The following is a 22,697-nucleotide window of genomic DNA, read 5'->3' as shown; positions in this document are numbered from 1 at the left end:
TTCCTTTTTTTTTTTTTTTTTTGTGTTTTTCATTTTTTTTGGGGTTTTTTTTTGGGCGCTAAAATCACATTTTTCCAGTGCCCCCTATAAAAGGGAAGGGGACACTAAAAGCACCGGCAATTAAAACAAATTAAACTTTAAAACGTAAAATCAAATTAAAATTTGGTTGCCGGGCGTGATGATGCACTCCAGTCCCTCCGGTGCCCACCTCTCGCGGAAGGCCGCGCGCGTACCGGTGGACACTGCGTGCTCCATCTCCAAGGACACCCTGGACCGGATGTAAGAGCGGAAGAGAGGCAGGCAGTCAGGTTGAACGACCCCCTCGACCGCCCGCTGCCTGGACCGGCTGATGGCACCCTTGGCCATGCCCAGGAGCAGTCCTACGAGGAGGCCTTCGGACCTACCCGCTCCCCTCCGCACAGGGTGCCCAAAGATCAGGAGAGTGGGACTGAAGTGCAGCCAGAATTTCAGGAGCAGCCCCTTCAAATAATAAAACAGGGGCTGCAACCTTGTGCATTCCATAAAAACATGGAACACGGACTCTTCCAGACCGCAGAAATTGCAGGCGGCCTGGGAGTCCGTGAACCGGCTTAAAAATTTGTTGCACGGCACTGCTCTCTGCACCACCCTCCAGGCCAAGTCCCCGATGAATAGTGGGAGGACCCCTGCGTAGAGTGCCCTCCATCGGGGACCCCCGCCTCCTCCGGACGGCAAGATGGTACGCCATGGCGTGTCCGGACGGCCGGCGAGGATGGCAAAGTTGAGGGTGTGCAGGAGCAGCCCGTACAGGAAACCCCTCCGCGCGGAACTGAAAGGCACGGAGGGGATTTCCCCGAGGCGGCTCAAGTTGTGAGGCGCCGGCCCCCGAGGGAGGTTCCGGGGTTTGGCGCCGATGAGGAATTCCGTCCGGACGGGGGTCAGTTCGGACGGGATCTCCCCACGTGCTTGAGCCTCCTCGATGCTGATCTCAGTGAAACTCTTTTGAGTTTACCTGTGAAAACATAAAACATGTATCCGTGCCACCCGACCTGGATGACACACACAAGACATTTACAAGGCCCCTTTTTTTTTTTTTGTTTTTTTTTGTGGTTTTTTTTTTGGGGCACTAAAATCAAATTTTTCCTTTTTTCCGTGCCCCCTATAAAAGGAGAGGGGGACACTAAAAGCACCGGCAATTAAAACAAATTAAACTTAAAAAACGTAAAATCAAATTAAAATTTGGTTGCCGGGCGTGATGATGCACTCCAGTCCCTCCGGTGCCCACCTCTCGCGGAAGGCCGCGAGCGTACCGGTGGACACCGCGTGCTCCATCTCCAAGGACACCCTGGACCGGATGTAAGAGCGGAAGAGAGGCAGGCAGTCAGGTTGAACGACCCCCTCGACCGCCCGCTGCCTGGACCGGCTGATGGCACCCTTGGCCGTGCCCAGGAGCAGTCCTACGAGGAGGCCTTCGGACCTACCCGCTCCCCTCCGCACAGGGTGCCCAAAGATCAGGAGAGTGGGACTGAAGTGCAGCCAGAATTTCAGGAGCAGCCCCTTCAAATAGTGGAACAGGGGCTGCAACCTTGTGCACTCCATAAAAACATGGAACACGGACTCCTCCAGACCGCAGAAATTGCAGGCGGCCTGGGAGTCCGTGAACCGGCTTAAAAATTTGTTGCACGGCACTGCTCCGTGCACCACCCTCCAGGCCAAGTCCCCGATGAATAGTGGGAGGACCCCTGCGTAGAGTGCCCTCCATCGGGGACCCCCGCCTCCTCCGGACGGCAAGATGGTACGCCATGGCGTGTCCGGACGGCCGGCGAGGATGGCAAAGTTGAGGGTGTGCAGGAGCAGCCCGTACAGGAAACCCCTCCGCGCGGAACTGAAAGGCACGGAGGGGATTTCCCCGAGGCGGCTCAAGTTGTGAGGCGCCGGCCCCCGAGGGAGGTTCCGGGGTTTGGCGCCGATGAGGAATTCCGTCCGGACGGGGGTCAGTTCGGACGGGATCTCCCCACGTGCTTGAGCCTCCTCGATGCTGATCTCAGTGAAACTCTTTTGAGTTTACCTGTGAAAACATAAAACATTAAACGGTGCCACCCGACCTGGGTGACACTCCAGACATTTACAAGGCCCTTTTTTTTCCCCCCCCTTTTTTGTGTTTTTTTTTTTGTGTTTTTCTTTTTTTGGTTTTTTTTTGGGCACTAAAATCACAATTTTCCCCAGTGCCCCCTATAAAAGGGAAGGGGGACACTAAAAGCACCGGCAATTAAAACAAATTAAACTTAAAAACGTAAAATCAAATTAAAATTTGGTTGCCGGGCGTGATGATGCACTCCAGTCCCTCCGGTGCCCACCTCTCGCGGAAGGCCGCGAGCGTACCGGTGGACACCGCGTGCTCCATCTCCAAGGACACCCTGGACCAGATGTAAGAGCGGAAGAGAGGCAGGCAGTCAGGTTGAACGACCCCCTCGACCGCCCGCTGCCTGGACCGGCTGATGGCACCCTTGGCCGTGCCCAGGAGCAGTCCTACGAGGAGGCCTTCGGACCTACCCGCTCCCCTCCGCACAGGGTGCCCAAAGATCAGGAGAGTGGGACTGAAGTGCAGCCAGAATTTCAGGAGCAGCCCCTTCAAATAATGGAACAGGGGCTGCAACCTTGTGCACTCCATAAAAACATGGAACACGGACTCCTCCAGACCGCAGAAATTGCAGGCGGCCTGGGAGTCCGTGAACCGGCTTAAAAATTTGTTGCACGGCACTGCTCCGTGCACCACCCTCCAGGCCAAGTCCCCGATGAATAGTGGGAGGACCCCTGCGTAGAGTGCCCTCCATCGGGGACCCCCGCCTCCTCCGGACGGTAAGATGGTACGCCATGGCGTGTCCGGACGGCCGGCGAGGATGGCAAAGTTGAGGGTGTGCAGGAGCAGCCCGTACAGGAAACCCCTCCGCGCGGAACTGAAAGGCACGGAGGGGATTTCCCCGAGGCGGCTCAAGTTGTGAGGCGCCGGCCCCCGAGGGAGGTTCCGGGGTTTGGCGCCGATGAGGAATTCCGTCCGGACGGGGGTCAGTTCGAACGGGATCTCCCCACGTGCTTGAGCCTCCTCGATGCTGATCTCAGTGAAACTCTTTTGAGTTTACCTGTGAAAACATAAAACATGTATCCGTGCCACCCGACCTGGATGACACACACAAGACATTTACAAGGCCCCTTTTTTTTTTTTTTTTTTTGTGGTTTTTTTTTTGGGGCACTAAAATCAAATTTTTCCTTTTTTCCGTGCCCCCTATAAAAGGAGAGGGGAACACTAAAAGCACCGGCAATTAAAACAAATTAAACTTAAAAAACGTAAAATCAAATTAAAATTTGGTTGCCGGGCGTGATGATGCACTCCAGTCCCTCCGGTGCCCACCTCTCGCGGAAGGCCGCGAGCGTACCGGTGGACACCGCGTGCTCCATCTCCAAGGACACCCTGGACCGGATGTAAGAGCGGAAGAGAGGCAGGCAGTCAGGTTGAACGACCCCCTCGACCGCCCGCTGCCTGGACCGGCTGATGGCACCCTTGGCCGTGCCCAGGAGCAGTCCTACGAGGAGGCCTTCGGACCTACCCGCTCCCCTCCGCACAGGGTGCCCAAAGATCAGGAGAGTGGGACTGAAGTGCAGCCAGAATTTCAGGAGCAGCCCCTTCAAATAATGGAACAGGGGCTGCAACCTTGTGCACTCCATAAAAACATGGAACACGGACTCCTCCAGACCGCAGAAATTGCAGGCGGCCTGGGAGTCCGTGAACCGGCTTAAAAATTTGTTGCACGGCACTGCTCCGTGCACCACCCTCCAGGCCAAGTCCCCGATGAATAGTGGGAGGACCCCTGCGTAGAGTGCCCTCCATCGGGGACCCCCGCCTCCTCCGGACGGTAAGATGGTACGCCATGGCGTGTCCGGACGGCCGGCGAGGATGGCAAAGTTGAGGGTGTGCAGGAGCAGCCCGTACAGGAAACCCCTCCGCGCGGAACTGAAAGGCACGGAGGGGATTTCCCCGAGGCGGCTCAAGTTGTGAGGCGCCGGCCCCCGAGGGAGGTTCCGGGGTTTGGCGCCGATGAGGAATTCCGTCCGGACGGGGGTCAGTTCGGACGGGATCTCCCCACGTGCTTGAGCCTCCTCGATGCTGATCTCAGTGAATGATGGCATGAGGCATCACAGCTGAGCCCAATCCTGTTGTCACATGATATCCATATACATACACTTTACTGCAATAGTTACTTGACAATGTTTTAAGAAATGGGGAATCCTTGCTGATATGTTTTTTCCTTTCCTAGCCCAGAGATGCTAAGGCCAATGTAGAATTACCACCTTGCCCCAGTTGAGATTAACTGATTCAGAACAGACTTTACTCATTGTACCAATTGGAATTCATCATCTTACTCGTAATGAGCTCATTTTAATTTGAAGTGTGTTATTATATTGGTCTCAAGATGACATGATGGCAAAATGTGTAGCAAATCTTTAACATAAAACACAAAAAGGAAGTATGTCTAATTATTTAATGACTTTGTTAAGAGACTTCTGCGTTAACTGACCTGCAAGTAAATACATCAAAAGTTACCCTGTTTTTTAATATCCTAATAATCACTTGACGTAAGAAACACTGCATTTTGGTGATTTGTATCTTTAATTTTAGGGTCTTCCTGGACCTACTGGTACTCTTGGAGACCCAGGTCCTCCCGGCCTTCAGGGAATGCCAGGGGAACGAGGAGCCTCTGGTCCTTCAGGTCCTAAGGGTGACAGAGTAAGCAAACATCTGAACCTACATTGAATATATGCATACATAGTTCATCCAAATTATTTGGTGCCTAGTTCCTGTCTAATAATATCTATTTTCATATGACAGGGTATTGCAGGTGGTAAAGGATCTGAAGGCAATCCGGGTAATGATGGTGCTCGAGTAAGTAAACTCTTCATTTTACTCTTTGTTCTTTTTATATTTTAAACCAATTAGAGGATGTTACCAGTTAACTGCTCCTTATCTTCACAACTGGATTGTAAACAGCTGTACAAACAAATATTGGAAATACAATTATTATTCAGGCAGAAACATTTGGGGGTAGGAGGATTGAAAATGGGGACAGGATTGTGACAGAGAGGGCGGGAAAGTGCTGCCTTCTGTCACCTCACCACTGCAAACGGGATTCCCGCCCCTGCCCCGCTTGGATCACTACTGTCTGCTTCTTCCTAACTTGCCACATATAAACAGTGATAGGGGGTGAGCCCTTGGTCACCGGTGGGTTTTCCTTCATTCCGCCCATAATACTGCTGCCTCCTGGGGCCACTATGTGGAGGCGAGATAAATACATGAGGGAGAAAGGAATAGAATGATATGTTGATAGGGTGAGATGAAGTAAGGTGGGAGGAGGCTTGTGTAGAGCATAAACACCGGCATAGACCAGTTGGGCGGAATGGCCTGATTCTGCACTGTAAAATTCAATGTAATCCTATGAAGTGCTGGCAATGGCCCTGAGGTGTACCAATGGATGGAAAACCCCTCTTCCCGTAGTCAGCCCCAGACTGTCCAATCTGGATGGCTGTCGGGCGGGAAACATGTTGAAAAAATGTAAAAGTCCTCCTGACATTACTTCTGGGTTTCCTGTGCGAAAATCCTCAGCCTAGCCTCTGCTCTCCTCCTGGCTTTGAGTAAAAAATTTTCTAGGAACTCTACCCTCCCCCAGCCCGCTCCGCTTGTCATCTATTATTGTCTATAATGTTCAAATGTTGTGGTGTGACTTATTCTCTTTTTACAATGTTTTTGCAACAGGGTCTGCCTGGCTCTCCTGGTCCAGTTGGTATTGCTGGTCCTGCAGGCGATAAGGTAATTTATATTCATATTCACCTGAAGTAAAATATTACATAAATTGCACCATCTCATGATCATTTCTGATGCCAAAGAACCATTTATTACAAAGTGGGCAGGCTATGCTTGGACTCGAATTTTGATTTTAGTGTATTTCTATCTTATTGACAGTAGCTACCTTTTTTTCAAAAACAAAATGTAGGGTGAACCTGGCTCTATTGGACCTCCTGGCCCGCTGGGCTCTCGTGGAACTACTGTAAGTAAAAGTTATAAATGTACATTGCAACTGTGTTTCAGAAAAGTGCTGTGGGTTGGAATATTACCTTTTCACCACTGGGATCTAGTTTTAAGCTGAGCCCAGAGAGATGAATTATAGGGGGCCGCAATTGCCCCGTTCCTTAAGGCCGTTTAACACCGGAAATTGGCGACCACGCTGTGGAGTATAATGGCCACTGACTTTTCGTTTAATGGCCGCCATTATCAAAATTCCACTCCTGCAGTATCCCGGCGGTGACCCGCTCGCCCCACTACCGCTCCTCTGCTGCCAATCCGTCCTAAGTGTGTCATCACAGGGTGCACTGCCGATGTTTCCCCCAACTGCGAAATTCCGCTGTTATAAGTGCAGACACTGTACATGTGGGGCCAATTTTACACAATGCCAATTTTTGGCGCAGCTGTAGAGGTATATCCGATTTTTTAGTGGCTGACTGCGCCAAAAAAAAGTTGCAAGTTTTGCCAGTTTCATTTTGGAGCAGCGCTGATTATCCTTAAGCTCTGTGGGTGGAGTTTAAGGTCTGTGCCAAAAAACTGAGGTTGCCAGGGCAACGAGGTACACACTGAAGGGTTGAGGCTGCAAAGTGAAACATACAAGATACAGCAAAACATAAGCAATTGTAGAGCCCCGGGTCCACTGCTTTCCCAGGTAGAATGGCCCCCTGTCCCCGGGTCCACTGCTTTCCCAGGTAGAATGGCCCCCTGTCCCCGGGTCCACTGCTATCCCAGATAGAATGGCCCCCCGTCCTCGGGTCCGCTGCTTTCCCAGGCTGAATGGCCTCCCGTCCCCGGTCCACTGCTATCCCAGTCAGAATGGCCCCCCGCCCCTGGTGCTACTGCTATTCTGGGCCGAATGGCCCCCCGTCCCCGGGTCCACTGCTTTCCCAGGTAGAATGGCCCCCTGCCCCCGGGTCCACTGCTTTCCCAGGTAGAATGGCCCCCTGCCCCCGGGTCCGCTGCTTTCCCAGGCTGAATGGCCCCCCGTCCCCGGGTCCACTGCTATCCTGGGCCGAATGGCCCCCCGCCCCTGGTGCTACTGCTATCCTGGGCCGAATAGCCCCCCACCCCTGGTGCCGGTGCCGATGCCACTGCTATCCCAGGCCAAAAGGCCCCCTGCCCCTGGTGCCATGTCTTCAGCTCCACTAAAACAATGGCTTCTCTGCGCCGATTTTCTTAAGTGCAGGTAAGGTTTTTCAGAACGGTGCACTGCGCCATTTTTGAAAAAATCCTAGTTGGCCAAACTCGCTTAAATGGCCCGAAATAGCAAAGCTGGCAGCTGACACTGCTGTCAAAAGTGATGTCAAAAAATCGGGAACTAAAAAAATTGGCCGTAAGTAGTTTAGGATGGTGCAGAAACTTTGGCGAAACTTGCAGATTTTAGTCTGCTCCACAAAAAACAGCGTACGCCAAAAAAACGGCGCAGAATAGTGGTGAAAATTCAGCCCAGTTACTGTACTTGACTGGTCATAGATGTCTTCTGAATCTCAACAGATTTGTTCAGTTCCCACTCAGCTTCACTGCTGCATTGAACAGTTACAAAAATAGAACAGGAGCTTTATGTTGTGACCTGCGGGCATAATTCTTTTCACACTATGCAGTGCAACACTCCTGATATAGTTGGGGGAAGAGAAAAGTACATATTTTACAACATTTAGATTTCTAATGAATGATCATTAGGAAGTTATACATATCCTTTCAAGGTTTACAGGCTTTGTATGTTTGTAAAGTTACCAACATTTCTTTAATTTTTTTGTTTTGACTATCAAATTTGTTTAAAAGGGAGAAAGGGATAGATCAAGTAAATACAGGCCAGTCAGCCTAACTGATGTGGTGGGAAAATTATTTTTAAAATTCTGAGGTTCAGTCATTTAGAAGGACATGGATTAATCAAGGACAGTCAGCATGGATTTGTTAAGGGAAGGTCATGGCTCAGTGTCAGGAAGCAAAGGGTAATGATCGATGGGTTTTTGTTAATGGAAGGCTATTTCCAGTGGGGTTCTGCAGGGCTTAGTACTGGGTCCCTTGCTTTTTGTGGTATATATCAATGATTTAGACTACAATATAGGGGCATGATTAAGCAGTTTGCAGATGGTACAAATATTGGCCGTGTGGTTGATAGTGAGGATGAAAGCTGTAGACTGCAGGAAGATATCAATAGATTGGTCAGTTGGGCAGAAAAGTGGCAAATGGGATTCAATCCAGAAAAGTGAGAGATGATGCATATGAGGGGGCTAACAAGGCAAGGGAATGCACAATAAATGGTAGGATACTGAGAAGTGTAGAGGAACAGAGGGACCTGGAACATAGGAATGAAAGTAGCCCATTGAGCCACTCGAACCTGTTCTGCCATTCAATGAGATCATGGCTATCTGTGACTGAACTCTATATACCTGTCTTTGGCCCATATCCCTTAATACCTTTGGTAAACAAAAATCTATCAATCTCCGATTTAAAATTTACAGTTGATCTAGCATCAATTGCTGTTTTCAGAAGAGAGTTCCAAACTTCTACCACCCTTTGTGTGTAGAAGTGTTTCCTAATTTCACTCCTGAAATATCTGGCTCTAATTTTTAGACTATGCCACCGAGTCCTTGAATCCCCAACCAGCAGAAGTAGTTTCTCTCTATCTATCCCATCTGTTCCTCTTAATATCTTGGAAACTTTGATCAGATCACCCCATAATGCTCTAAATTCTAGGGAATACAACCCTAATTTCTGTAAACTCTCCTTGTAATTTAATCCTTGGAGACCAGTATCATTCTGGTAAACCTACGCTGCACTTCCTCCAAGGCCAATATAGCCTTCCTAAGGTTTTGTTTTCCCAGAACTGCTCACAGTACTCTATGTGTGGTCTAATCCGGGTTTTGTATAACTACTGCATAACTTTTATTCCCTTGTATTCTATTCATCTAGACATAAAGGCCAGCATTTCATTAGCCTTTTTGATTATTTTCTGTACCTATTCATGACATTTTATTGACCTATTTACCTGGAGCCCTAGCTTTCTTTGGACCGCCATTGCTTTTAGCTTTTTACCATTTAGAAAGTACCCTGTTCTATCCATTTTAGGTCCAAAATGCATGAACTCACATTTGCCTGCATTGAAATTCATTTGCCACAGTTTTGCCGAATTACTTAATCTTTCAATATCCCTTTGTAATTTGTAGTGCATAGCCACAGAGTCCTGAAGGTAGCAGGACAGGTGGATAAGGTGGTTAAAAAGGCATACAGGATGCTTTCCTTTATTAGCCAAGGCAGAGAATATAAGAGCAGGGAGGTTATACTTGAATTGTATAAAACACTAGTTAGGCCACAACTAGAGTATTGCATACAGTTCTGGCCACCACATGACAGGAAGCATGTGATTGCACTGGAGAGGGTACAGAGGAGATTTACGAGGATGTTACCAGGACTGGAGAATTTTAGCTATGAGGAAACATTTGATAGGCTGGGGTTATTTTCTTTGGAACAGTGGAGGTTGAGGGGAGACTTGACTGAGGTGTATAAAATTATCAGGGGCTTAGATAGAGTGGATAGGAAGGACATAGTTAGCTTTGTAGAGAGATCAATAACTAGGGGACATTGATTTAAAGTAATTAGTAGGCGGATGAGAGGGGAGTTGCGAAGAATATTTTTCACACAGAGGGTGGTAGGGGTCTGGAACACACTGCCTGAAAGGGTGATAGTGGCAGAAACCGTCAACACATTTAAAAAGTACTTGAAGTGCCATAACCTACAAGGCTACGGACCAAGAGCAGGAAAGTGGGATTAAGCTGGATAGCTTTTTCGGTTAGCACAGACACGATGGCCTCCTTCTGTGTTGTAAATTTCTATGATTCTATGAAATTTCTGAAAGTCCTATCTAAAAATGTATTGCCCTTGTCTTCTTATAAGATATGGAAATCTGATTGAATGCATGATTCCACAGTCTGATTACACAAGTATTAGTTGCTGTTGTAGTGTGTGAAGTGGAATCTTCAGCTCATTACATTTTTGATGGAGGGGCACATCTATGTTATAAGGATTATGAAGGGAATTGAAAAGACTGATGCAGGGAGATTTTGCATTCTTGCAAATGGTTCCAATATCAGTGGATGCAAGACAAAATAACAAATTGGGAGCGAGAAGGGAAGGCAGGTGAAAACCATTTCAAGCAATTAAGTTGTGGAATAGTAAAGACCATTGAAGTGGAAAGTGCGATGGGTTCAAAAGGCAAATAGACACACTTCTAAAGAAAAAAAAGAGACAGAGGGATATGGTAAGGACAGGTAGGTCTGTGATTTATCAAAAAGGATCAGACTGGTTGGGTGCAATGACTTTAACATAGAAATTTACATAGAAACATAGAAATTTACAGCGCAGTAGGAGGTCATTTCAACCTATCGTGTCCACGCCGGCTGACAAAGAGCCATATGGCACTTTGTCAGCAGCCCTAAAGGTTACATACAACCAATGAACAATAACGGAAAGGCAAAGTGCACCCAACCCAACCAGTCCGCCCCACACCTTGCAATACCCCTTATACTAAAAACATCTACACTCCACCCCAGCTGGAGCCATGTGATCTCCTGGGAGAGATAAAACCAGATTTAAAAACCCAGGCCAATTTAGGGAGAAAAAATCTGGGAAAATTCCTCTCCAACCCATCCAGGCGATCGAAACTGGTCCAGGAGATCACCCTGGCCGTATTCTATTCCCTGCAGTACTTACCATCGTATCTGTGCCGACCAACAAAAGGTCATCTAGTCTAATCCCAATTACCAGCTCTAGGTCTGTAACCCTGCAGATTATGGCACTTTAAGTGCCCATTCAACCATCTCTTAAAACTGGTGAGGGTTTCTGCATCCACCACTCTTCCAGGCAGCGAGTTCCAGGACCCCACAACCCTCTGTGTAAAGAAGCTCCCCCTCAATTCCCCTCTAAACCTTCCAACAACCACCTTAAAACTATGCCCCTCGTAATAGACACCTCCACCAATGGAAATAGGTCCATACTATCCACTATGTCCAGGCCCCTCAATGTTTTGTACATCTCGATGAGGTCTCCTCTCAACCTCTTCTGTTCCAATGAGAACAAACCCAGCCTATCCAATCTGTCCTCATAACTGAGATTCTCCATTGCAGGCAGCATCCTAGTAAATCTCCTCTGCACCCTCTCTAGTGCAATCACATCCTTCCCATAATACGGCGAGCAGAACTGCACGCAGTACTCCAGCTGTGGCCTAACCAAAGTATTTTACAATTTAAGCATAACCTCGCTGCTCTTATATTCTATGCCTTGGCCAATAACGGCAAGCATTCCATATGCCACCTGGCCTGCTATTTTCAGGGATCTGTGGACAAGCACTCCAAGGTCTCTTTGTTCATCTACACTATTAAGTGGCCTATCGCTTAATGTGTATACCCTTTCCTTATTAGCCCTCCCAAAGTGCATCACCTCATACTTCTCTGAATTAAATTCCATTTGCCACTGCTCTGCCCATCTGACCAGTAGATTGATATCCTCCTGCAGCCCATGACTTTCCTCTTCATTATCAACCACACAGCCAATTTTAGTGTCATCTGCAAACTTCTCAATCATACTTCCTATATTCAAATCTAAATTATTGATATATACAACAAAAAGCAAGGGACCCAGTACTGAGCCCTGTGGAACCCCACTGGAAACATCCTTGCAGTCACAAAAACTTTATCCTGTTCTGAAAATTCATCAAAATGTGTATTGGATTAGCACAAACTTTAAGATCAGGAACAGGATGTATAATCCAGTAGTCCCCTGTAAACCCCTATTTATGCTATGAAATTTCTAGATGGTGACTTTCATTTTTCTTTTTCAGGGTTCTCGTGGTGAGACTGGTCCCACTGGTCCCGTTGGATTTTCTGGACCACCTGTAGGTTACCTATGTCTGAAAAGCTGCTTTAAATAACATGTATTCTTTAAAATACTTGTTTTATTAACAATTGCTTTTGTTAAACAATTAATATATCAATCACTTAATCTTTTTCAGTCAAACGTGATATATGGGTGTATAGTTGGCAAAGGTGATTAGGAATTGTAATGATTGCTATTGTGAACAAAAGTAACAGTATGACCTCATTAATTTATACCTCATGTTATACGGAGGATAAACAACAAGGAATTGTGGGATAGCCAGTTTGTGCTTTTATCGAGAAAGCCATCCTAACCTATGAAGTAATGAATGGATTGGGATGTCTCACCTATCACTGGGATAGACATAACCCTTGCTTTTCTCTGTTATTTATGATAGGTAAACCAATATTACACATCAAGACATTGTTAAGTATGGCACACATTGAAATCAGATGGAAAAAAAAATCTAATGAGGAAACTTTAATCACATTGGAGCAGCTATTGCAGTACAATAAAAAGAAATGTTACCCTCCTGCTTTGAAAACCATGACTGTGGTACAAGTGTAATTATATTGGGGAAAAAATATAGATATCACATGTAAGGTGATTTTCCTCTCTATTTTATAACATAACTACCCATTAAACTACCTGATTTCATGTTAAACAGGGTACTGATGGACAGCCCGGAGTTAAAGGTGAAACCGGTGAGCCTGGTCAAAAAGGTGATGCTGGCTCTCCAGGTCCACAAGGCCCAGCAGGATCCCCAGGCCCACCAGTAAGTAAATTACTAAAACAGTTACTTGCATGAAATGAATAACTTGATAGTTGTTTATGATAATGGATAATATACTATTCAACTTATCACTTCCTAATTCATTTTCCTAGGGCCCTATTGGTGTCCCGGGTCTAAAAGGTGGGCGTGGTACCCAGGGCCCACCTGTAAGTATAATTTTCAAACTTTGTAACTTTTTTCAATATTTCAATCCATTGCTTCTTTCATAGAAAATATATTAAATGTGTTAAGATAGGGAATAGAAAGGAAGGTTTATAATTTTCAATGATAATCTTTAAAATACCCCAAAGTGATTCATATACAATGAATTACTTTGAAGTGGAATGACTGTGGTTCCATAGTTCTCTATAATTTTAGAACTTACACTATCACCTGGTCACAAATAATGGGCTGGATTTTCCAGTTTACACCAGCCCGGAGTGGGGGTGGGGGCCCGGTAAACTTTGTTCAGGTTTTCCCACAAATTTTGGAGTTTTAACTCCACAGCGTGCAAGTGACATCATGGACAGGTTCCCCGCCCGGAAGTCAGCCTGATTGGTTGGGTGGGGAACACTGGCTGGACAGGGTGCCGCATCAACAGGTAGGTGCTGGGTCATAGGAGGGTGGGTTTCCAAGCCTGGCTCTGGGGCAGGGGGGGATCTGATCCCCGACCCCAGTGGTGAGTTTGATCCTGGAAGGTGGGGGGACGCATTCTGACCCCTGACCCAGGATGTGAGTTCGATCCTGGGGGCGGGGCGGGGTGGGGGTGGGGGGGTGGAGTTTAGAGCCCTGACCCAGGAGGTGAGTTCGATGCTGGGGTGGGTGATGTCTGTTCCCCGATTCAGGATGTGAGTTCAATGCCGGGGTGGTGGGGTGTATGTTCCCCGACCCAAGATGTGAGTTCGATCTCGGGGTCGGGGGGCTATACGTTCCCTGACCCAGGATGTGAGTTATGATCCCGGGGGTTCGATCCCCGACCCCGGAGGTGAGTTCGATCTCCAGGGGTGGGGGGGTTCTGATCTCCGGGTGGGGGGGGGGGGGTCAATGACCCCGGGGGAGGTGGTCCAATCCTCCACCCTGGGGAGGGGCAGGCAGCTGTTGGAGTGAATTTGGAGGGTCGGGGGGAAGCACTCCTGCTACTCCCAGTTTGCAAGGATTACTTCCCAAGGTTCTGCTCACCTCGCTGCAGCTGCTGGGACTCGCAAGGCCCAGGAATCCCGAGGCCGGAGAATCCCGAGGCCCGGGAATCCTGAGGCCCGGGGATACTGACCAGCTGCAGTAAAACCTGCACAGCAGGTTAAAGCAGAGGCTTGAGGGCCTCATTATCATATTTGAAGATCCAACGCTACTCATGGCAGTGACTTGCCCGCCCCCCATCGCCCCCCTGAATAAAAGTTGAAAGTGGGCGGGTTGGGATCAGGATTTAGATTCTTAAAACTTTAACTAAACCCATGCTCCTAACCCACCCTTTGTTTCATGTTAAAATTCCCCCCAATGTTTTAGAATTTTAATTCATCCACTCATCTAAACATCAGTAAAAAGTAGACCATGTTGGCTGTTTATTTTTTCTCTATATTCTTGGGCAATGGATGACGTTGCCAACGTCCATTTGTTGTCCATTCCTTTTTGTAATAGTCTTTTCAGCAATCGTCTTAGTTAGGGAATTCCAGGATTTTGACTCAGGCATGATAAATGAAAAGCAGTATATACTCAAGTTAGGATGTTGTGTCACTTGGAGAGGAACTTTCAGTTAATGGTGATTCCATGGATCTTGTTCTTGTTCTTTTCAGTGGTAGAGGTCAGGCATTGGGAGATGCTATTGAAGTAATATTTGTGAGTTACTGCAGTGCATCCTGAAGATTCAACACACTGCAGCCACAGTGCATGAATGGGTGTCCTTAGCCTTGTCTGGCTTGAAGCTATAAAACTTCATGTCATCCAGAGTTAATGTTTAGAACTCCCAGGGCCACACCCAGCCAACTGTACACCATATGCCCACATCTCTGGTGGGTACACCTTGGTGGTCAAACAACATATATCCTGGTCAACTGGGTTGCGATTGCCTGAGTCTTGTCCTGATCCAATGCCTGGGTCGCTAACGATGGCTCCACCTAAAAATGTCCTTATTTTGTTCTGGAATGATTGGAATGCTAGGCCACTTCAGATGGTTTTCAAAGTGAACCACCTACTGTGGGAGGGAATTACATGTGGGCCAAATCATTAACCTGTTCAGCTAAAGAAAATGCTAAAAATAATTTTAAATAAAAATAGAAACGTTTAATCACTTCTTGCTCAATGGTTCACTTTCTCCACCAATTTCTTTTTTAAGTTTTTGATATTTTATGGCTCGATATTTTCATTTTATTTCTAGCCAGTAGATCCTATTCTCTTTAATATACATCATTTTTGTTTAAAATACTTAACTTACCATTTTCCTGTATCTTCTGTGTAATATTCTATCCTGGATCTGACCATTTTGGAGGCAGGGTTGAGATTGCAATATGGCCTCCAATTGGCTGAAAACTCATTCAAAGATTGTTTTTTTGACCAATTGAGTGGCAGAAGTTTAAAGATGGATAAGCTCAATTTTTGACATAATTTGTATATATCAAACTAGATTGCTAACAATGGTACTGATACTGTGGTATCAGTAATGGTACTGATAATATAGTCACTCTCAAATATTCAAACCAATATGTGCCAGGGTAAGAATTAAAAAGAAAACTATTGGCCTTTGACAAGACCAAGTATTTGTTCTATATGTGGATTTATCTTTTCTTTTATTATTATTCCAAAGCCAAAAGTCTTTACACTTTTTTATTACTGACATAAGCATTTCTTTGAATTGTCCACTTACAATTAATAAAATATATTTTTGTCTTAAATACAAAACTAGTCAGCAAATATTACACATGTTGTACTTTAACAATTGGATGTAATTTCAAGTACTAATGTAGTTTGACTTTCTTATTAAAATGCTAGAAGCCATGGCTGAATTCCATTAGCCAGGCACCATATCATTTCGAGTATCATTACAGCGCTGTGATCGCAAGAAAAATATGGATGAAAAATACAATTCAGCCTTCCATCTAAAGAAACCTACAATCATCAATAATATCATTCAACTGCCTCTTAAATGATTCCAAGGTTTCTTTGCATGAAGGACCCATAACATCAGTCCTAAATTGTCCCACACAAGAGATTGGTGTGCAAAATCAAAGCACATGGTATTGAGGTAATGTACTGACGTGGATAGAGAACTGGTTGGCAGACAGGAAACAGAGAGTCGGGATAAACGGGTCCTTTTCAGGATGGCAGGCAGTGACTAGTGGAGTGCCGCAGGGCTCAGTGCTGGGACACCAGCTATTTACAATATACATTAACGATTTAGATGAAGGAATCTCCAAGTTTGCAGATGACACTAAACTGGATGGCAGTGTGAGCTGTGAGGAGGACGCTAAAAGGCTGCAGGGTGACTTGGACAGGTTAGGTGAGTGGGCAAATGCATGGCAGATGCAGTATAATGTGGATAAATGTGAGGTTATCCACTTTGGGGGCAAAAACACAAAGGCAGAATATTATCTGAATGGCGGCAGATTAGGAAAGGGGGAGGTGCAATGAGACCTGGGTGTCATGGTTCATCAGTCACTGAAAGTTGGCATGCAGGTACAGCAGGCGGTGAAGAAGGCAAATGGTATGTTGGCCTTCGTAGCTAGGGGATTTGAGTATTGGAGCAGGAAGGTCTTACTGCAGTTGTACAGGGCCTTGGTGAGGCCTCACCTGGAATATTGTGTTCAGTTTTGGTCTCTTAATCTTGCTATTGAGTGAGTGCAGCGAAGGTTCACCAGACTGATTCCCGGGCTGGTGGGACTGACATATGAGGAGAGACTGGATCAACTGGGCCTTTATACACCGGAGTTTAGAAGGATGAGAGGGGATCTCATAGAAACTTACAAGATTCTGACGGGACTGGACAGGTTAGATGCGGGAAGAATGTTCCCGATGATGGGGAAGTCCAGAACCAGAGGACACAGTCTTGGGATAAGGGGTAAGCCATTTAGGACTGAGATGAGGAGAAACTTCTTCACTCAGAGAGTTGTTAACCTGTGGAATTCCCTGCCGCAGAGAGTTGTTGATGCCAGTTCATTGGATATATTCCAAGAGGGAGTTAGATATGGTCCTTATGGCTAAAGGGATCAAGGGATATAGAGAGAAGGCATGAAAAGGGTACTGAAGGAATGATCAGCCATGATCTTATTGAATGGTAGTGCATGCTTGAAGGGCCGAATGGCCTACTCCTGCACCTATTTTCTATGTTTCTATGTTTCACCAGTTTGTACCTGTGTCCTGCTGTCCTCCTGTCACACTTTGGGTTGAAGTGGTACTCAAGATTTCCTTTTTCTGTACCATTTGCTATCTTATGTGATTCATTGCTGTTCTCTGCACCATCTTGTGCCTTGCTAATCAAAATTGAGACCAAACTTAAGATGTAATCTGAACAGAGCCCTGTACAGTTTCAGCATGACTTCCTCTGACTTATACTTGACTGATTCAGGATTATATTTCAGAATTCTATCTACTTGGCTGCTCTGTTGTTCTGCCATCTCTGGGCATGCTAGATGCATAATGTACTAACACCTCTAGATCTATTGCAACTTCACCCTTAGCTAGTTTAATGCCATTTAGAGTTGGTTTGCTGCATATTTTTCTTCCAATCTTACACTTACCTCTTTTTCATCAGCCACTGTTCTGCCCGTTTATAGATTTTCAGGATCATTCAATATAACTTTGGTTCATTTAAAAATTTTAAAGATATTAACAATTCATTTTCAAAAGGTTAGCAAAATACATTCAGTCATGGTTATAATTTAACAATGTTTCCTCTGTAACTAGGGTGCCACTGGCTTTCCTGGGCCTGCAGGTCGAGTTGGACCACCAGGAGCAACCGTAAGTAATGATTCCTGAAGAAATAAATTCTTAATTGGTTACAAAATCTGAGATTTTCTTGAGGAAAGTATGCCCATAATGAGCACTGTACATAGCCTTCCTTGAATCAATCTTAATGATTCATTTTGAAATAATCTAGTAAACAGTGTAATAATTTGCATTAACTCCAATAACAAAATGGAATTTTCCATAGAATTGTCAGCATGACTGAAGCAACTTGGTTCAGCTTGTCTTGGGGTTGTTGTCAGGGATGATGTGATGCTGGAGGGCATCTTCCCTTAGAATCAAGTGGCTGTGGGCTTAAGTGCTCACTTACAGATCTGGGTTTAAGTCTAATAGCATGTTAGTGTAATATTAAAAGCACCGTGGTATTAAAATGCCACCTTTAGCTGAATTAATCGAATGAGATTCAACTGATAGAAAATGAAGATTTTGGCATAAAGCTGTTACTTTTCAGTCTATTACCTAGCACCAAACGCTGCTGAAGAAAAGGTACATGCTAAGTAGAACTCAGCCGGTAGTGCTAACTTTTTTGTGCGCCACTCATGTCGGGCCTCCCGTCATTCCATTAAAATCACCCCCTCAATGTCTAATAAAAGTAAAATTTGGAGCATAAGAAAATTTTAGCACAAATAAGAATTAATCTGTGCAAAAATAATATAAGATCTTTCTCGTTTCTTTCTCAGGGTGACCCAGGTCCTGCTGGTCCCTTAGGGGCTCCTGGAAAGGAAGGTCCTCCAGGTCTGCGAGGTGATACTGGTCCACCTGGAAAGACTGGTGATAATGGCCCTCCCGGTATATCTGGTAGCTCTGGGGATAAAGGAGAACCTGGAGAAGATGGTCCAACTGTAAGTACAATTAGATGTTTAAAAATCATAAGCTTAAAATGTATTTGTATTGCATGTTTCTTGTCAAATAAAATGTAGCCATGATATTGATATTCCAGCAGTTAAAAATAACATTCCTTTCTTATTTGCTCATTAATATTGAAGTTCATGGAATGAAGTGGATCCAGTTACAGAACTCGGCAGGGATATGTGTAATATACATTTCCTACAATACATACACGGTTGTTTGGTTTATCAGTTGCTTTTTATTGTTATCCAGCAGTTGTACACTTAATAAATAATAAATAAACATGACAACATGATTGCAGTGAAAAATTCTAGGTTCATTTGTTACCTCTATGATCCATCAGACACCCAACCCTTGGCAATATCAAGTGCTGCACATACTATTCAGCCCTTCACTTCCAAGTGCTGATGATATAACAACAGGAAAGAAATACTTCTTTTTGTGATCAATAGATTTAGGTGCTGCTTACATGTATTATTTAAGGAGCTCATAAAGTACAAATTTGTGCAATGAATGACCATTTCCTGAAGTGCTAAGCCCCTAATACAACAAGGTATTTACGTCAAACTATAAGTGATTTAAAAGGTGTAACTGAAGGCCTGGCACTGTAAGCATAGAAAGGTCTGTATTTATAACAAAGGAGCCGGAAATCTTCCATCTTTGAGGGAGAGAGATTTGGTGAGTGCTGCCAATGGATCATGAGGAAGAGTAGAAGAAAGCCAATGTTCAAAGACATGTAGATCAGATCTTATGAGCTTCATGTAGAAGGTTGACAGCTAATGAAAATCATCATCGCCAAAAGGAGACACAAGAGATTTGCACAGCTTAGATATGATGAAATTAAGCTCAGATAACCTACATCTCAACAAGCACAGACCAGTAAGATGAGAATGAAGAACCAATACAGAGACAACATGATACCAATTTCAGAACAGGATCCCAAGTCAAAATCGCAGGGAGTTGTTACTTTTTGATTTAGTAATTTGAAGGGCAGTGGTTAATTTAATTAAAAAACTATAACAAGGTGAATTGTTGTGCTGAAGCAGTTAACCACTAGCTTGGATCTGAATTCCTCGAATAACACCATCTTCTGTACAAGCTCAGCAATTAGATGTACCTATATGCATAGGACTAATCACTGTGTGAGCTGGGGACTCTGAAAATTTCAGGAGCAGTGAGACTGACAGCACTTTGGATCAGTGTAGCGGGGGTCTCAGCAAGAAAAAATATTTTAAAAAGGACACAAAAGAAAAATGCTATCAAACTCCAGAAATCTCAGTTTTGCCTAAATCACGTGTCTCTGGGTCTTGCTGCGTCTAAATTTCTGGGCATAATTCTATGCATTTACTGGTGTAAATGCAGAAAACCCGTGTGAACTAGTCTTTTGCATGGGAGGTGGGTGGGGCTATATAAATGAGCAGCAGAAGGTTTTGGTGGAAGCGATACAAACAGTCAAGGAAATTCGCGCGTAGTGATATTTCAACCTACTGGCGCATTTTGGTTTTGTGCGAATTTCCTTGCAAAAAAAAACAGCGCTATGCCGCTCTTACACCACAGTTATGTCAAAAATTCCATGCCGATTGTAAGTTGTCGGTTACAGCCATTTTGAACAGTATTCCCTGGGGTTTTAGTTGCAGCTGGAACAACCATGACAGTACTGTTTTCCTACTATGGCTATTCCTATAATGGTACCTTAATTGGTATCTTTATGATGTATTTCTGTTGTAACTTATAGGGCCCAGATGGTCCTCCAGGACCACAAGGTACAACTGGACAAAGAGGTCTTGCAGGCCTGCCAGGTCATCGTGGGGAAAGAGGCATGCCTGGCCTCCCAGGCCCAGCTGTGAGTATTATTTTATTAACTGCTTCATTCCTTTCACAAGGGCTATATATTTTAATTTAAGGTACAGCATTTTTGTAGCTATAAATATTTGTATCAATCTAAAAATAAAAGTAAAATGCACTATGGTGGAGCAACTTCAATAATTTATTGGACTTCAGCACTTTACATTGTTAATTAACTTCAAAGACCCTACTTTGAGTTACTGTACATTAAAAGGCTTTTTTAAAGCTATATTAAGAGAAAAACACGTAAACTGGTTTATATTTTGCCGTTCCTTAAGCAGTTGCTTAGCAGAGACAATGATAAACACATTTCTGATGCATGAAACTTTGGCATGTAAAGCAGTCATGGAAATCTGTTCAATTATTGTTAATCTCACTCAAATTTTGTAACATTGAAACACATAGCAAAGTCTTCTTGATTACCATTTTATGTGAAAATGGAAAATTGTGTATTCTCAGTTTTAATGTATGCAAACATAGTAATTGCTGGATGAAAAATGACCAAGGTCCAGCTAAACCTAATGCACAAGATCCATCTAGTTTTCTTTCTACCATTCTGGTAGTCGCATGATGCAATGATAATGGAGTTGTTGACGAATCAAAGCAATCAATCTTGATCAATTAGTTCCCAACAGACCCAGACATGACATGAAGAAAACCCAGTGGTGAGAACCATAGGTCCAAAGTAAGCTGTTCCTCCTGAACATTTTACACTTAACATGTCATATCTCAAATTAATAATGCAATACAGCACTTTCTATGGTAAGTCTGGAAGTAATTACATAACATATCAGTTGGAACTTTTAACCACAGCCAATTTAATTTTTTTGACCAAATGCTTGCAAAATTATAGCATTTTAATTATTTGAATAATTGGCATAGGCATATTTATTATGGAAATGTTATGTCCTCATGCTATATAGATTCACAATCCACTGCAATGTAGATGTTATCCTTTTTGTGCATGTAATTAAGTTGATTTTTTCATGATGGCTCTGGTTCATATCTGCACTCCTCCAATTCTGGCCTCTTGCGCATCTCTGATTTTAATCACTCCACCATTGGCGGCTGTGCCTTCAGCTGTAATAAATTTGTAGTCCCTTTAGACTGTCTTTCCAATAATTCAAAGCTGACTCCATATTGGTAACAGCTCTGATTTTATTTAAGCATGAGTGGGACTTAATATATTGACTAACAAGGGAAATTAGGGATAGTGTTAAATCCAAGGAAGAGGCATATAAATCGGCCAGAAAAAGCAGAAAACCTGAGGACTGGGAGAAATTTAGAATTCAGCAGAGGGGGACAAAGGGTCTAATTAGGAGGGGAAACTCTGAGAGGAAGCTTGCAGGGAACATAAAATCTGACTGCAAAAGGTTCTTTAGATTAGTGAAGACCAACGTAGGTCCTTTGCAGTCAGAATCAGGTGAATTTATAATAGGGAACAAAGAAATGGCAGACTAATCGAACAAATATTTTCGATCTGTCTTCACTAAGGAAGACACAAATAACCTTCCGAAGGTACTAGGGGTTTGAGGGTCTAGTGAGAAGGAGGAACTGAAGCATATCCTTATTAGGTGGGAAATTGTGTTAGGGAAATTGATGGGATTGAAGGCCGATAAATCCCCAGGGCCTGATAGGCTGCATCCCAGAGTACTTAAGGAAGTGGCCCTTGGAAATAGTGGATGCATTGGTGATCATTTTCCAACATTCTATTGATTCTGGATCAGTTCCTATGGACTGGAGGGTAGCTAATGTAACCCTACTTTTTAAAAAAGTAGGGAGAGAGAAAACAGGGAATTATAGACCGGTTAGCCTGGCATCGGTGGTGGGGAAAATGTTGGAATCAATTATTAAAGATGAAATAGCAGCGCATTTGGAAAGCAGTGACAGGATCGGTCCAAGTCTGCATGGATTTATGAAGGGGAAATCATGCTTGACAAATCTTCTAGAATTTTTTGAGGATGTAACTAATAGAGTGGACAAAAGAGAACCAGTGGATGTGGTGTATTTGGACTTTCAAAAGGCTTTTGACAAGGTCCCACACAAGAGATTGGTGTGCAAAATTAAAGCACATGTTATTGGGGGTAATGTATTGATGTGGATAGAGAATGGTTGGCAGACAGAAAGCAGAGAGTCAGAATATTCGGATCCTTTTCAGAATGGCAGGCATTAACCAGTAGGGTGCCGCAGGGTTCAGTGCTGGGACCCCAGATATTTACAATATACATCAATGATTTAGATGAAGGAATTGAATCTAATATCTCTAAGTTTGCAGATGACACTAAGCTGGGCGGTGGTGTGAGCTGTGAGGAG

General features: G+C 44.6%; 1 protein-coding gene across 4 annotated transcripts in view; it reads left to right on the top strand.

Moving 5' to 3' along the window:
* LOC139259907 (collagen alpha-2(V) chain-like) overlaps window positions 1-22,697 on the top strand; it is a 516,763-nt gene that overhangs the window by 450,085 nt on the left and 43,981 nt on the right. For all 4 annotated transcript variants that reach the window (XM_070875841.1, XM_070875843.1, XM_070875842.1 and 1 more), the window contains 10 exons: window positions 4,655-4,762; window positions 4,865-4,918; window positions 5,786-5,839; window positions 6,024-6,077; window positions 11,931-11,984; window positions 12,633-12,740; window positions 12,851-12,904; window positions 17,631-17,684; window positions 18,371-18,532; window positions 20,275-20,382. In XM_070875841.1, coding sequence (XP_070731942.1) covers window positions 4,655-4,762; window positions 4,865-4,918; window positions 5,786-5,839; window positions 6,024-6,077; window positions 11,931-11,984; window positions 12,633-12,740; window positions 12,851-12,904; window positions 17,631-17,684; window positions 18,371-18,532; window positions 20,275-20,382 — 810 coding nt within the window. The remainder of the gene's footprint in view (window positions 1-4,654; window positions 4,763-4,864; window positions 4,919-5,785; window positions 5,840-6,023; window positions 6,078-11,930; window positions 11,985-12,632; window positions 12,741-12,850; window positions 12,905-17,630; window positions 17,685-18,370; window positions 18,533-20,274; window positions 20,383-22,697) is intronic.

Source organism: Pristiophorus japonicus, chromosome 3 (genome assembly GCF_044704955.1).
Source record: "Pristiophorus japonicus isolate sPriJap1 chromosome 3, sPriJap1.hap1, whole genome shotgun sequence".
NCBI classification, from domain to species: domain Eukaryota; kingdom Metazoa; phylum Chordata; class Chondrichthyes; family Pristiophoridae; genus Pristiophorus; species Pristiophorus japonicus.
This window is presented reverse-complemented; position numbering and strand designations above follow the sequence as displayed.